Source organism: Cryptotermes secundus, unplaced genomic scaffold (genome assembly GCF_002891405.2).
Source record: "Cryptotermes secundus unplaced genomic scaffold, Csec_1.0 scaffold238, whole genome shotgun sequence".
Lineage (NCBI taxonomy): Eukaryota > Metazoa > Arthropoda > Insecta > Blattodea > Kalotermitidae > Cryptotermes > Cryptotermes secundus.
Genome location: NW_019728500.1, coordinates 2,059,100 through 2,076,672, shown reverse-complemented (window position 1 = coordinate 2,076,672; position 17,573 = coordinate 2,059,100). Strand labels below are relative to the sequence as shown.

The 17,573-nt window shown below is 40.4% G+C and overlaps 1 protein-coding gene across 2 annotated transcripts in view; it reads right to left on the bottom strand.

Moving 5' to 3' along the window:
* The window catches only part of LOC111865203 (b(0,+)-type amino acid transporter 1), a 123,801-nt gene that overhangs the window by 29,612 nt on the left and 76,616 nt on the right, over positions 1–17,573 (bottom strand). For both annotated transcript variants that reach the window (XM_023853051.2, XM_023853050.2), the window contains exon 5: positions 7,037–7,162. In XM_023853051.2, the coding sequence (XP_023708819.1) occupies positions 7,037–7,162 (126 nt within the window). The remainder of the gene's footprint in view (positions 1–7,036; positions 7,163–17,573) is intronic.

Sequence of the window (17,573 nt, the reverse complement as noted above, 5' to 3'; positions counted from 1 at the left end):
ATCGAACCCGGGTCGCCACGGTGGGAAGCCAGCGACTGACCGCTTGAGCTATGGCTCGGGCTATAACAAATAGGTTAGTCGCCGGCTTCCAATTACGGCAGCCCGGGTTCGAATCCGGGTCAGGTCATGTGAGATTTGTGGTGGACAAATTAGTGCTGGGGTAGGTTTTCTCTGAATGCTTCTGTTTCCTCTGCAAATTTGCATTCCACCAATTGCTCCACAATCATTATTATCATCTATCATCTGGGGCTGGTTCAGTAGGCCAGAAGTGACCGCAGTACCAAGTGGACACAGTCTCAACCCATGAGAATGAAAAAAGTTATAAATAAGGTTTGGCCTGTAGATGGCTTACACTGTTGCCAGTATTGGTAAATTCGGGTAGAGAGCTTATGGGTTATTTTGCAATGTATCCCATTATACAAGTAGGCAGGACGCAGACGAACGAACTGGAAAATTGTTTGGAACAAGTGGGCCGTAGCTTGATGGAGCTGCTAACCACGGATTCGACTAAAAAAAATAATGTAATGCCTCAGTCAGAACAGCCAGTATCCTGACCGAGAATCGAACTGAGTACCTACATAAGTATCGCTACACGATCCTGCTTCGTGGTCTGTAAAGGAACAGAGGAAACACGGAAAACAGACATCCATATCAGGGGACGGCTGAACACGGAAACTCCATCTCCTGCAGCCTGCTTTCGGGCCTTATCTTCTAACCTACTAAAATATCCTAGGAAATTATTATGCGTCATGACACTACATGTTGCGCTTTATTTCCAGAAACAGCATGCGGGGTAGCTGGGCACAAACACGTAAGCCTGTGATACCGAGTGTGCGTGTGTTGGGAATTGGAGACCAAACAGTCGCTTGAAACAAATTTCATTAAACCACGAAACGCAATTCGCATGAGCAATACTTGCATTCCAATCCTTACTTCTGTTCTCCTCGTTACTTTCATTTTTCGTTCCCTCTTTCCTCCTCATATTCTTCTTCCTTCCACTTTTCATACTTCGCTTCATTCCTTTATTTCCTTCTTTCCTGTGTCTCTTTTCTTTGTATTTACTCTCTCTCCAGAGATTCTCCAATTCCGTCAGCTCTTCCCAAGATATTAACCGTGGCTCCGACGTCGCAGAAAACACACCACGTATCCTTACAAAAATCACAAGCTAATGTTGTTTACGAAAACAATTTTTTTTTAAGAATTGTGCAAAATATGTTGTCACTGATCCGGGGTTTGAGTGACTAATAAGACGGGTTTCGGATTTGATGATCGAATTTATTGGACCTTTTTACAACTTGCTAACAACATTTCACAAGTCACTATCTGACAGTGTCATCTCCTTCTGACTGGATACTCCACTGGAACCATTCTGACTTCCAGATGAACTCTGCTGTACACGTTTGTACTCCTCGTACTCCTTGTATTCCTTCAATTCTTCTGACTGTGCCCTCTTATAATGCCTCGGTACGTACCTCACGGAAAGCACCGTCTCTTTTGTCAAGAATGCTTGTTTACTGGTACGTTACATAGCAATAAATATCCTATTGTTGAGAGCGTAACTTCGGGAATGTGTTTATCGAGCTGTTGCCTAGCTACGGGCATATGCGTTACATTATAAACAAACTTACATTGTGGGAAAAATCAGAATTCTTAGATGTTAAAGCATGTGGTACGTTTATTGTGTCTAAAACATCTCTGAGGCTATGCCATGCATTGCGTAGCCAACCTTGCGGAAGAAAACTCCCCTGTGTGTATAACGGGGTCTCTGGTGTGGCGATTTTGTTCCCCAATATATACCGAAAATAAAGTTTAGCGAATTTCTAATGATGAAGAGACGATCTGTATCACCATCCGTGGATGTCTCACCCTCAGAGGTGCCTTGGGCACAGCAGAGAAACAATTTTGCTTTAGAAGGTCAAGCATTGTGTCATGGATGTGATATCATGTATTCAAGTGGAAGTTCCGTGACGTTTCGGAGAAATGTACCGCCTTCATTTTCAGAAGGTAAGAGTAAGCTAACCAAGTAACCGGCAGGTCGCCAGTAGAACGAGATGCACATAGCAAACAAGGTCATGCACTCGGATTACTTCTGACACTAAAAATAAAAAAGAACATTATGGTCCTCTGAAGTGTCGGTGAATATCTATCGGACTACACGGCGTCACATTCCAGAAGACAGTGCCCTTTATAATCATCACTGTGAAACTTCAGATCGAATGTAGTTTTATTTTGTTAGAGGTTCTCACGTTCTTATCACATACTCTGAAACACCGAAAATTCCTCTCTGTTGTCACATCGATTTCGAATTCCTTAAAAAATTTAATTAAAGTCAGAATACATCTAACATAGAAGAACTTATTCAGGGATATGACTGTGAAGATAAAAATAGGAATAACTTCAAACTTTCCAAGGCATTTTTATATCGAATCTTGAACTAAAAGTTAAAAGTTTAAAGCTATTCCAAGAATCCAAATACGCTCCATTCCGCGTTCAAATTAAATTCTGTAGAACACTGACATACAAAACTTAAACTTATGTTTCTGTTTAGAAACACAAGCAAAGATTACTTTCCGATTAGAAAATGATTATTAGATAACAATTCAGGCTTCACAAAAAGTTTTTTACAAACTCGAGTTCTGAAACTTATACATTAAGTTTTCTATTCAATTAAATCCTATTTAGGATGGCGCCAGAAGTGTTTGTCTGTCTATCTGTCTACCTGTATATGTCTATCCGTCCATCCATTCATCCAACCAACCTTCTATTTATCTATCTATCTGTCAGTATATATATCTTCTTACTAATAATCTGTCTATATATCTATTAATCTATTTATCTGTCTGTATATCTGTATGTCTATACATATACAGGGGATGGACAAAAATATGGAAACACCCAACAAGAAAAAATTACCGGGACTAATATGGTGTAAGACAACCTCTGGCTTGCAGAACTGCCTGCAGTCTCCTTGGAATGGATAAATAGAGGTCCTGTGTGATTTGCAAGGGAATCTTGTACCATTCTTCCTGAAAAACATGGTAGGTTCTGTTATCGATGATGGAGGTGGATAGCGCGCACGCAGATTGCTCTCCAAAACAGACCACAAAGGCTCAATAATATTGATATCTGGCGATTGTGGGGGCCATGGCAGACGTGACACTTCATCTTCGTGCTCAGAAAACCAGTCCTGGATGATGTGAGCTGTGTGAACACGGGCATTGTTGTCCTGGTAAATGGCATCACCAGTGGGGAACAAAGTTTGCACCATGGGATGGACCTGGTCGCCCAAAATGGTCACATAGTCGTTGGCAGTGACGTGACCTTGCAGGGTAATGATGGGTCCAACAGAACCACGATATGGCTGCTCATACCATGATCAAACCCCAGCCATGTTTCACTCTTGGCAGCAAACAATCTGGATCGTAAGCTTGGGATGGCGTTCTCCAGACGTAAACTCGGCCAGAAGTCGGAAACAGTGTGAAGGTGGACTCATCCGACCAAGTGACCGTGTTCCATTGCTCCATAGTCCAGGTTTTATGACTTCGGCACCACACTGTCCTCTTAGTGGCATTTTGGTCACTGATGAGTGGCTTTAGAATTGCAGCTCGTCCAGAAATACCCTGCTTGTGGAGTTCCCTTCGTACTGTTTTCGTGCTGACAGGGTTTGTGAGCGTGACATTCAGTTCAGCAGTCACTTTTGCAGCTGTAGTCTTCTTATTTTTCGTCACAATCCTACGCAGTGTTCGTCTGTCTCGATCAGTCAACACACATTTCTGTCCACGCTGGTGTTTATCGGATGCGGTTTTTTCAGTCCTCCTGTATGCAGTCATAATCTTGGATACTGTGCCTCGCGAAACACCAAAAACCTGGGCTACCTTGGTTACGGAAGTACCCACCATATGGGCCCCAACAATTCACCCGCGTTCGAATTCTGTTAGCTCTGACGTGATGCACAAAAAATTGCACAGAACACTGTCTCGACAACAAATGAAGCTTGCAACGTATTGCGGAGGTTGTACAGGTAGTGGTGTTGGGCAGATACAACAGCGTGACCTACAAACGTCGCTAAAATAAACACTTCAATTCAAGCATGCATTTCACGAGGTGTTTCCATATTTTTGTCCATCCCCTCTACATAAATATGTCTCTCAATTTATGTATGAATTTCTTTTTGTATACATATCCATCGTCTGTCTGCACACTAATGTGTATTTAACTGTCTATATACTGCACATATCGTATATCCGTCATTCTTTCCACTTGTGTATATCCATATATACGTTTAATTTAACTAGACGTATAAGAAACCATGAATTTTGTCTGTCTGTCTGCTGCTGGTCAGTTTCTACAGAAGCCAGAATACCTTATGCTGTAAAGTAATTCCACACCCACACACACACACACACACACAATTTGGGAACGAAAAGTTTCCCACTAAATAAAACCGTAACTTTTCTAGCCAAAAAAAAATAAATATACTGAAAAGCTACATAAATCTGCAACCTCAGTACACACGAACTTATTCAGCAGAAGTACTACGCGAAAACCCACATCACGTGTATTCAGAGTTCTGGCAACCGATTATGCCCATTGTCTGTATTTTTCACCATCTGATAAGGTAGCGCCATGATTTTATAAGGCATTGAATTCAAATGAAAGCATTCAACAGTTTTACGTCTGACGCCACCTGCTTCTACAGTCAAACCGACGCAATTTGCATTTCCATACAGAAGCCAATAAGGTCCTCCCACAGTGGAGCACTTTGAGGGCATTCATGTCCAGTCGCTGTCTAGTGGATAGAGCTCAAGCAGCAAGCACAAAACCACAACAGTCCAAAAGAGAAATTCGTACACATTCGTATTTCAAATTTGTAATTACAATATGCAACCATGCTCGAAATATTGTAAAATTACGTAAGTTTCATGAGAAATTTTTACGAAATAAATGTCACTGGAAACTGGGAATGTGACTTGAATACTGAAGAAATATTCGAATGCGGCTGTGCCCTACACAAGGGTCCGAAGAAATATATACACACTTTCAGTGATCTTATCTGAAGACATTTTCTATGTGTGTCAGAAGGAGAACATGTGAACCGAAGAGAGATGAAGTGACAGGAGGTTGGAGAAAACTGCATAATGAGGAGCTTCATAACTCGTACTCTTCTCCAAGTATAATTAGAATGATCAAGTCAAGGAGGGTGAGATGGGAAAGGCATGGAGCACGAATGGGGGCGAAGAGGAATGCATATAGGACAGTGGTGGGAAAGCCAGAAGAGAAAACCACCACTAGGAAGACCAAGAAATAGGTAGGTGAACAACATTAAAATGGATCTTAGAGAGATAGGATGGAATGGTATGGATTGGATTGATCTAACTCAAGATAGGGACCAGTGCACACAGTAATGAAATTTTGGGTTCCACAAAATGCTGGGAAATTCTTGAGTAGTTGCACAATTGGCGGCTTCTCATAGTCATCATGTAACATCCTCTCTGATTAGATGATGGGTCTGTCGTTTACGATTGCTGCTGGTCCTTGCCAGCACAGTCATTCTCAGGTCCAAGTTCTGCGCGACTCATGGCCACATTTTAGGGTCTCAGATCCGAAATTCCCCCAACCTGGAGGGCCAGGTCCCCATATTAATATTCCCCAAGAACAGGGTGGCCCAGGTATACGCCCAGGCACTGGGTTCCCTCTTCATCGCCTCCTACAACTCGCAGGGTTACGGTGGAGGTATTCGACCCCGCGTCCGCCTGGGGGTCCTCGTTCCGCAAAACACAAACTTTATGTCTCGGTATGTAATAGGCGCGCTGAAAGTCGCGATACCTAGGTTATAGGCAAAAACTGATTTGTTGAGAACGAAATGCAACTTGATTAAATACATCATTAACAAGATTGCTGATAGAAATAGACGCTAGTGTAATCACAGTGTTACCATCTTACCACCTGTTGCAAATAAAATCTCAATGCAACTCAGAATAATTGGCAGTCCATTTTTATGAACAGAGACAAAAAGATAAAATGTTCTCAATATTTTCGTTAAATCTGTGCTTTTGTATGGCTGTGCAATATGGCTGGTCACGAATGAATTAAGTAGGAAAACCCAGACGTTTGTTAACAGAAGCCTGAGATATATATTAAAAATCTGGTGGCCTAGAACCATTTCAAACAGAGGGCTCTGGCAGTCACCTGCCCAGACAGATACAAATATGCAGATAACGAAACGAAAATTTAGATGGATTGGCCACACACTGAGGAAGGCTGATGAACAGCCATCAAGCGTCGCGCCTCAGTGTGGAATCCTCAAGGAAACAGAGGTACGGAGAGACCAAGAAACAGATGGAAAAGATCCATTCTGAGAGAAGCTGAAAGAAGTCAGAGCGAGCTGTTATTTAGCGGTGAGTGAGGTAAAAAAATGGAAAAACCTTCAGGACTACTCGTGCTCCTGATGGAACTACAGATTATTATTATTATTATTATTTGTGTATTTCTATGTACTCGTGCCAACTTTGTAATTGGCCTCTGTGCTGTTAAGTTTGCACGCAAATAAACATGAATTGAATTGAATTGAATTGAATTAGTATTATTAATTGACAACAATCCCAGTTAAACGCGTCGCCTTATCCGTGAAATTACTTTCAGGACATCCTGTGTTTAAGTAACGTTCTCTGTTTTCGAGATAATTAAAGAAGTTACGATAAACGTACATATTTAATTTAGCTGTATTAAAAAATTTAAATATGTAAATTTCTTAAAGAATCGTTACTTGGCAGATAATGTGAACAATTCCAGGTGAGATTTGGGTGTCATACTGGTACAGTCACGATATGACTAATTCGAGCCTTGACCTGAGTTCGACTTAAGAGACCATTATATACTTAACCTTATAAGACGGGGAATACAAGATATTTAAGTTCAATGTAATGTGAATTCAAATAGTACACAAAAGGTTAAGTTAGTGTAGAAGTTGTAAATCCCCCCTCCCCAGAATCTTGCCAGCGCTATGCGTTAACTGGATACACTGCCCTCTACTCACCCTCTCCCAGTTTGTAGGCGCCCCCGCAGATAATGATAAGGATGGCGACCAGCTTCGCCGCAGTGAAGACATTCTGAACCCCAGTCGCCAGATTCACACTGTAGCAGTTGATGAACAGGATCACCGCTGGAACACACAAACACAACACAACTCAGCGCAACAAACATGCTTACACTACACCACAAATATGTTGGACATTTCGACTGTCAGACATGGCCACATGTTCGTAGCAAAGAGTAAGGTAAAGCTATCCCTGTAACAGGCCGTGAAGGCCCACAATGTTGTGAGATGTCGAGGCTCTCAAATTTTCTAGACAATCGGCTCACAGGTGACGGTGATGTCAGCCTTACGCTCCGGCCGTTCTTTACTCCCAGGTAGAGCCCTGGTACTCATTTCTGTTAGAGGCTGAGTCTATTCCAGGGCCATACTGCGGCTGGAAGGATTAGGTTAATTGAAAATACCAATAACCTCATCGGGAATCAAACCCCCGATCTTACGGCTTGTAGCATAGTGCCTCAACCAACTGCGCTACCGCGTGCCCACACTCCATTGCACATAGTGCGTACATTTAAAACGTAATTTGTGAGCCATCTTGTTCGTTTGTCCACCTGATACATCATTAGAATGGACCAAGAAATTTCCATGTAATTTTATGTTGGAAGTTGTACGCTAAACGTTATGAAGTAATCGACATTTGGAACACCGAGGCATGGAGAGGAGGATAATATTAATATTAACGTAAAGAATTAGAGTGTGAATTGGACTCATCTGGCGTAATGCTCTTGTAAACACGGTAATGAAGTAGGATTTATTTGGTTGCTTAATTTTTTCTATCGCCCATTATTCTTAAAACACTAGAGAACACAACGATTCGGAAAATTGATCTGTTTCCGTCCTCCGTCACTTACTTTGTTTGGGCCGTTAGAAAAAGCTAACCTCAATCACTGGACAACATCTGTCAGTATAGCTATAGCTATATAGACACCTGAGATCAGGCTTTATCAATGGGAGATAACAGGAACATGTACAATGAAAATATTGATAACGTACATAAAGACCTAACGTCGGTAGTGAACCTTCCGATTTTTAGAGGTACTTGCGTGGCCGTCAACAAAACAATCAATAAATAAAACTATTATTAACCTGTTAATGTTCTGTTTTATTATACTCGTACTACATTCCACTATTTTGTTTCGATCTCATGATCGTCTTCAGGTGGTTACGTAAACGTACAACTGTCGTTAATAAATTGTTTTTGACTAAAATGGACCCATAACATATAAAATGTAGTCAAATGTATATATTTCAGTTTAAATTTTGGTATGTATCGTGTGAATTTCTTGATCAACTAAACTAATATACTAATATAATACGAGGGAGAGGCAGTAAATGGGCCACAAATGGAAGTAAAACAGCTGTAATGGATGTAACAGGTTTTCTGTGTGTATCACTAGGTAGCAGCACTGTCCAGCTTCATGACATTCTAGGTAGCAGACTCGCATGCGCATGTTCAGAGGCTGATTTCAGTAGTTAAAATGGCGACCGTGCTTGAGGACTATACTATCGAAGATCATCGTTCTGCTGAATGCAAAATATATCCATAAAGAAATTTTTTCTGTTTACGGTGGGAAGTGCATGTCACGTAAAGCGGTTAACAACTGGGTGGAAAGTGTTTTGTTGATGACGAAGGTGTTGAAACGGAGATGAGGAAATGGTTGAGACAGCAACCAAAGGACCTTCATGCTGCGGGTTTCGACGTACCGGTAAAGCGATGGAACAACTGTATTAATGTTGGAGGATATGTCGAGAAATAAATGTTTCTTTTCGAGGTTCGAATATCATATATTTTACGTTATATATATTGTGACCTATTTACTGACTCTACGTATTTTACATAACATGAAGACAAATCCAATATTTATTCTTCAAAATTGAACTACCACACAACGGTTCATTACCCTATGAGATGAAGATTACACGTACGTTAGAAAGTTTGAAAATTAATACTTTTGACATGATTTATGAAAGGAAATTGAAGTGTACAGAGGTAGGATGGCCTCAAGTGGCATATCGGAATATAGCTGCAGGATCTATTAACGATTCACATCCACAGGTACAAGATTGTGATGGTACTAAAAGTATATCTTTACTCACAGAAAGTAACTGTAAGGCTGTATGGCCATAAGTTTGCACCTTTCCAGTGTTGTGAACCTGGTAGAAGTTTACCAGGAGAAGATACATTCAAACTACACGGCGTCATATCCCTTAATCACCGTCGTGGAAATCTCCAATCTTACAACTATTCTTACTACATATCAGAAAGTTCATATTAAGAGCGTCATGTGTCCTTTTTACCATCGAGCATATCTGTAAAGCCGTTTAGTCCAGTAAAATTTTACCAGTCGAGAATAAATTTCTACCAGACTACACTGCGTGACTCTTCGTAGTCACCATTTTGAGAGAGAAAAATCTCTCTCAATACTTTGTATCAGGTAATTCGTTAAGAGATGTGCCTTGTGTCGCTTTTACATCAAGCATACACGTGACTCATAGAAGAGCCCGGGCCGTTTTAATTCACGCATCTGGGGAATGCGGCGCCATAAAGTTTCTCAGAGAGGCAAAAAAAAAATAAGGCCTCTCATGTGACTTAGCACCATCCAACATCCAAAAATATTCTGGACTATTTCTGCCTACTCTTTTCATTTGTTTGTTTGTTTTCGAAAAGTCTGGGTTTATGGTCTCCGAGCGTAAATAGAAACAGCTTTCGTTACAGATGAATGCATTTTTTTTTGTATGCTAAAGAAGGCGGGGAAACTTCCCAAAGAAATTCTTACAAATAAAATTCAGGAACGAACAAAACTCAAAATTGTGAAGTTCTGAAGTTCTCGTGGAGGTGAATATTAAATTCTGCATATTTTATGTAACGCCGCGAGCTATGGTTGAAACTTATCCTAAAAACTGGGTAGCAAATTCCTTCAAAACATTTATCGGCCTACACAGAATTACATCTTATATGCCAGTATAGCTGTGGATACGCCTTTTGGGATGTGAAACTCTGTAGCCCGTAGAAAGAAGATAGCAGGTTCCTCCGAAATGTCGGTACTTCTCTACCAGATTACACGGCATAATTTCCCAGAAGACAGTATTACTCACATCTAAGATTAATTAATGTCACGAGATTTAGTGATATAGACGGGGTTTGGACTGGTATTTGGATTTATTGAACACTTTCAGAACGTAACTACAAATGATGATTATGTTGTCACTGTTCTAAACACTTCACAAATCACTGTAATCAGAGCACACACAAAGTCTTCACCAGTCGTTGTCTGGTGACGGATCCCAACAATGTCCTCTGTTTCCGTGCTCACGTTCTTACCTGCTGGCGACTGTCTCACAGCTAATTCACTGCCCTAACTGTCCTACTTATAACATCTCGGCATGAAAACACTCGTCCTCTGTTGCTGTTTCCTATTGTTCGAGAAGCTGTTACTTAGTAACGACTGTTGTACTTTTGCTTATCTTGCGGTGGTTGCCTAGCAACGGGTCTGTACCGATGAGTGTTTTAATTTGTGAGGTATTCAAGGTAGTGATTGTTCAGAGTGGTCTTCTGAGTACTTGAAACATATACCCTTGTATCCGAATATGAAGATGGAGGTAGTATGTTCCTCCGAAACGTCTACATTCCCGTACGAGACTTCTCACTGTCATTACGCAGAAGACCAAAATGTCAGCAGGTTCCGTCTTCTGAAGCTAAAAGCATGTCAGTTTTCCGAGGTATTTATCGCCATTTACGAAATTCTAAGGGAAGGGGGTTTACAGCGAGCACAAGAGCCCCCCTTCCAAGCTCCCAATCGATCCCTGTTTTCAGTCACGCTTAAATTAAATTACACGGAAAAGAAACAATAAGAATCATACAATTTTTTGGTAAGAGAACGTAATGTAAAATATTGTTTGGGAGACGTAAACGTACGTGCTGGGAGTACAAGACTGAGATTGATCTAAAAATATATATTATGGCGTAAATGTGAGAGCTGAAGTGGACTGGTTCTGGATGGGTTCCAGTGGCGACCTAATGTGAACATGGCAATGGGAATTCGGGTTCTGTAAGGACTGTGAACACCCTGACTAGCTGAGAAGCTGTCGAGTGCTCAGTAAAGGCCGTGAAGATAATCATATGTAATGAGATTAAGAAAATAAAGAGAAGGAACTGCAAACATAATATCATCGGTATAATCTCTCAAAGCGTTGAACCGACTGGAACCTTAGTGAGCTTGAAGCTGTAAAGAAGAAAACAGGTACAGTCCTGTAACACTTGAAATGCTGAAGTTCCAGTCTTTAATGTAAAATTTGTTCGCTTAGAAGAACTGAACGTTCTTTTACCTCCATTTCACGTCATTTGGAAACTTTTTTTATTACACACCCGATCAAACTTACGTGTTTTCACTTTTTCCTGCTATTCTCGTAACACCGGAAGGAAGTTACATAAGACAGGCTGGAGAGAACGTTTGTAGATTATATTCGCAGAAATTGAAACAGTGTTTAGAGGGAAAAACCATGAAGCATCAGTCTTCAGTTTCCTTCATGTTGAAAGAGAACTGAAGTCACAGTCAGAATAATACATGATCTGCCTAAATGGGGAAAAATATTGAATGTATCTGAAGTCAGCGAATGGAAATATAAACTGGATAAATATTTTAGAACAGATATGATAGGACGTCTTTGTTTCGTTCGAGGAGCTTCCTAGGGTGACGTTGCTGTCCAGCAAGTAACCCGATATTCAGGGTGCTGTTACGCAAGAAATTTTATGGTCGGTGGTTTGCTATTTGTGGCATTGAGGTGCCACGCCCTTTGACGTTTTGGATAATACCAGCGGAGAGTTATATTGCAGAAGAGAAGAGAAGAGAAGAGAAGAGAAGAGAAGAGAAGAGAAGAGAAGAGAAGAGAAGAGAAGAGAAGAGAAGAGAAGAGAAGAGAAGAGAAGAGAAGAGAAGAGAAGAGAAGAGAAGAGAAGAGAAGAGAGAGGGAGGGATGAAATAAGAGGAGAAGAAATGGGAGAAGCGGAGAACAAACGGGATGGTGGGGGAGGAAAGAAGAGGGGAAGGGAGAGGAGAGTAAAGAAGAGAAGACGATATTGTTGTGAGCTACATCCATAGTTACGAGATATTAGGAAAATTTCTCATAAATACGAGAATATTTTACACATTATAGGTATTTTCGGTTGTCTTAGATTAGAGGAAGGAAATTACGAATATACAGGGAGAAGTTGATTATGAAAAGAATGCATTAGAAGAAAAATAGCACAAAAAATAAAGATACTATAAGACAATATGATTATGGAGCTAAAAACATTGTTAGAAAGGAAAAGGAACTGATCAAAGAGAATTATACATTTAGAGACTCGACTGCTGCAGACAAGTCGACCGATTTGCACTGGTGGGAAAACCAAGAAAACGTGCAGAAAGGAAATGAATACAGCGTGATGAATTGCTTCATGGTGCAATGAATGCTTACAATTAAATTATATGTGTATATAAAAGAAGCGAATATAACTCACATCCCAACGAGAGGTGGATGCCAATATTAGGATCCCTGGTGATCATTCAGCAGATGATTTCTCCAAGACGTTTTGCTTCTACCACTGATAGATCATCTTAGCTTGTTATGTCTCGCCCGTAAATACTCAAAAATCAGTTACCAGTTTCCACCCTCAAAGCTGCTTACATTTTCCAATGATTGATCTCAGGCAGCAGGGTAATAAATCATTTTTGTATGATACACGGGAGATATGAAAGGACGACGTTCATTGGTTCTTAAACGACGCTACTTCTCGAATTCAGTTGGTAAATTATCATAATTTGCAACAAGTCTTGACAATTACAAACTCAACAATTTAAGATTTGAGGCTTTCGCGGCGGTGACTATGAAGAAAGCAGTCTTCTGGGATTTGGCACCGTGTATATGTGGTGTTAACCGACGTTTCGGAGGAACGGTGCCAAATCCCAGAAGACTGCTTTCTTCAATAATTTAAGTTTGTAGAATGTATCGCCTGATGATGGTTTCATGAAAAGTCGCAATATGTAGCGACATTGTATTTTAACCCAAAATAAACGCACAATTAACAATATAAAAGTGTGAACCGGTTATTTGGCAGGTTTGGTTTGTCGACGGTAAAACAAATAATTGCGATATATAAAAGTCTTAACGTATTTTAAGGTATGATAAAGAAAATTTTAATGTATAGCGATTATAACACTTCTGGATATCACCAGTCCCTTCAATCCTCAAAATCACTTCCAGTGAATGTAAATTAATGTGCGAGGGGTGTATGTGTCATATCTGCAATGAGAACGTCCAGCCTATGGCAAAAAGTTAAATCTATCCCTGTGAAAAGAAAAAGGTAAAGTTTTCCCTGTAACAGACCGTGAAGGCTTCTATGGTTGTGAGACTATTTTATACGTACTGTAGCGAAGCACAACTCAATAAATTTTAATTTTATCAATATTGCGTCACATTCAGCCTTTCAGAATCGAAGTGGCTAAACAAATTATTCTTTCCGCTAACGTAAGGACCCGTTACTGAAAACGTAATTTCTGAAAATCCTCCTTCAGGGGAAAAAAATAGAGCAATTCCTAAGAAGCTAAGAACATGTAGGTCACAAGAGTTGAAGTGTTGCAGGCGGGACCACTTCAGAACAAATTAATCTCTCGACAGAGCTGCGAGTGAAGAAGAAAGTCGATAAAACGTCCGACACACGTCATGAGAATCGTCGGTCGAACACAACCAACCGTAACCAAATTTTTTGCCAAGGGGCTTTAGTACTGTTGTTGTTAACTTTCGAGACATTCCAGACAGTGTTAAACACGGGATCTGCATATTCAGTCGAGAAATTACAGTCCTCTGGGTCACAGTCTTATATTGGCCCATTATGAAACAATGGAATTGTTTACATCTGTTCATTACAGGCACTCACTCGCATTCACACACAGATTAGATAAGTCCTTCTTCAGAAGGTACTAACTGCTCAGCTGATTAACAATTCCCAGCATTTATGGAAGAGACCGCGCCATAGCTCAAGCGGATAGTCGCTGGGTTCCCACCGCGGCGGCCCGGGCCTGGTGAAGTGGGATTTGTGGTGGACAAAGTGGCGCTGGGGTGGGTTTTCTCCGAGTACTTCGGTTTCCTCTGCCAGTCTTCATTCCACCAAATATTCTATCATCATAATCACCCGGGACAGGTACAATAGGCCAATCAGTGGCCGACGTGCCGAGTGGACCCGGCTGGACTTCACCCCCCCTCCCATTAAGCGAATTTAAAAAATAAATAAATAAATTTTTATGGAACTCAAAGTGTTACTACCGTGCTAAGAAGATTCTTCCCTTGCCCCTGTCTTGAACAAAATGTATGCAGCAATAGTACATTTACTGATATAAGAGTTAAAACAATAAATATTTATTTTCTTCAGCTTTTATTGCTGTGTCGAATACAATGAGAGAAAAACGGTTATTGAAATTTAGTCCTAGAAAAGTCCAACACAAGAAATCGCATGTTGAACAACACACGTTGAAGATATATGTTCATTAAGTGCACTAGCTGTAGTTTTTTTATTTCATTCAAGAGAGGATTAGAAAAATCATTTATCAAGTAAATTACAGTTTGTTCACAGCTCAGTTTTTCTGTTACATAAGTATGCTAGTTCTTAAATTACGATATTCTTGTTCTTTTCTTCAGCTGAAATGCCCAGACCGAATTCATTCTGAAATAATAAATCCAGGAAACTGGTAGATTACGTCCCAACGGCCGGCCATATTTCACTGAGGTCTATCATTATTTTCTTCACGCAATTCTGGGATAGTACACCACGGCTATGTCCACATCTTTTCAAATCAATCGTTCACTATCACAATTTAGATATTGTGGCCTGTGGACACGTTGCTAGGCAACGACCGCCACACAAGCAAATATAAAACAGCTCTTATTAAGTAAAGGCTTCGCAAAGAAACAATTCAACTACAAAAATGAGGCGCGGTGTTTTCTGTGCTGTCCATGCCGATATGTTATAAGCAGGTCCGTTAGAGAGTAATTTCAGTCAGTTTTAAGAGTTGGAGTTTGGTGTCGGATGGAGGGCAGCCTGCTTAGTCAGTAAGTGGAGTGGAGTCGGTTGGTGAGTGAGTGAGTGAGTGAGTGAGTGAGTGAGTTAGAGTACTGCTGCAGTGAAGTGAGAATCTAACAGCTGAGGCAGGGGTCACATTGTGGAACACATAAGTAGGGGAAGGTCCGCCGTTGGAAGCCGCTACCAAGCAACAGTTAGTGGAGACTGTAACAGATTGAGAACACTAACTAGTCTGTGTGTGACAGTGAATTGTGAAGTGTAGTAACGAGTTGTATAAGTGTGAAATAAATCCTATTACCATTCCAAACCCGTCTATAGTCAGACTTATATATGTGAATATATCCTATTTACTTTTATAATTAAAGTAAAATAGGTATAATTTGAATGTATGTTGGATCTGAAGCTCTCATAGAAATGCATATGAAGAGTGCTATGTTCTGGGATATGGTGTCGTATATTGCGGTAAAAGTCAACCGTCGTTTCGGAGGAATCTACTACCACATCCTCCGGGTCGGACAGTAAGCCAAGCAAGTTACAGGCAAGAAGCAGGCAGCTGAAAGTTCTACCAGACTGTAAGACGTCACTTCCTATAAGACAGAATTCTCCTTATTTAAACTCAGTCCTCACGGATAGCAAATGCATCACGTGTCTTATATGAGACAACGTAATGCATTCAATTTGAGGTTCCATTGCAATTAATGACGCATGTTCACTGAGAGATGAAATACAGTCTAATGCAATCAGGGTTCTTGTTGACAATTACAAGCCTGTGTCAGCTAACAGATGTGCATTATACATGACATGCAGAGCCAAACTGAATGGCACTAGCAGAGGAATTATCCGATACATGGTCAGCGCAAAACGCAAACCACTTCATCGGGAAGTTTGGAGTTTAGCAAACGTCAATTTGGATGCGAGGTTCTCAAAAAAGTGACTACAAAGAGTTAAGTATTTTGGATTTTAAAGCCGCATAGTTCTGAAAAAGTGTGACGCTTCGGATAAACATATCGCCTCCATTTTCAGGGTNGAATTCTTTCCCACTTGATTGTTAATTGGTTAATGTGACGGACCAGAATGAAAGACCTTAAATTGATTGGCTTATTTTTCAGTCCTGAAAAGGGCTCCTCCGAAACGACAGAATCTTTTTCAGGCTGCAGAGTCTTAAAACCCAGAGAACAGTAGTCTTCAACATAGTTTAAACCTTATTAAATTTAAGTTTTTTAATAAAACATATTTACAATGAGATAATAAAAAATAACAGACTGAGAATTTTTTTTACAAAACATATTTAGTAAACGACAACGATCATGCCGATAATGTCTCGAGGAATGGATTCAGGGGTTCAAGTCCAGATCACAGCACTATATATCCTGCATATTTCCATGAAACGTCCTGTGTAGATAGGGGCCGATCCTCAATACAAGGAATCTTACCGAATCTCCAGTATAAATATCTATATTCTTGGAATGGTACAACAGAGCAAGTTAACTCAAGCTGTAACGCTTCCAGCTCTAATCTAGAGGTTCACGGTTCGAATCTCACTCAGGATATTGATATTGCCTTTGTTTTATACGTTTTCCTCAGTCCCTTCATACACATGTCTGGACAACACCTAAAATTAAGATATTATCGCTTCCTTACATATCCTGTTCTAATCATTAATTGTTTTCTTACTGGTCTCAAGTACTGAGAGTGTCGTTGAGTATACCACGGATAAACAAATTGTTTTGGTATGCTGGGGGCAGACGGTAGAGTATTTGGTTGCTGCATTATACTACAAGTCGGAAGGTCACAGGTTCGATTCCTTATGAGGTCACTGGATTTTTCAGTTGAGCTAATCCTTCCAGCTGCACTAGAGCCCTGGGATCGACTCAGCCTGACTCAGGCTGACAACCTCACCGCCATCTGTGAGCCGATTGTCTAAAAAATGTGGAAGCCTCGACGTCTCACAAACCTACAGGCCTCCAAGGCCTATTACAGGGATAGTTTTACTTTTACATATTTTTTGGAATTCTGAAAAAGATGATCGTGGCATATTGTAGGAAGGTATTCGAATGTAGAGAGTAAGGAACACCACTTAAAGGCACAGTCAGTCAGTCCGTGAGTTGAGTTAGTNTAGAAAACTATGCCAAACAGAAACAGGAGGAAAGTTGATTGGCTTATTTTTCAGTCCTGAAAAGGGCTCCTCCGAAACGACAGAATCGTTTTCAGGCTGCAGAGTCTTAAAACCCAGAGAACAGTAGTCTTCAACATAGTTTAAACCTTATTAAATTTAAGTTTTTTAATAAAACATATTTACAATGAGATAATAAAAAATAACAGACAGAAATTTTTTTTTACAAAACATATTTAGTAAATGACAACGATCATGCCGATAATGTCTCGAGGAATGGATTCATGGGTTCAAGTCCAGATCACAGCACT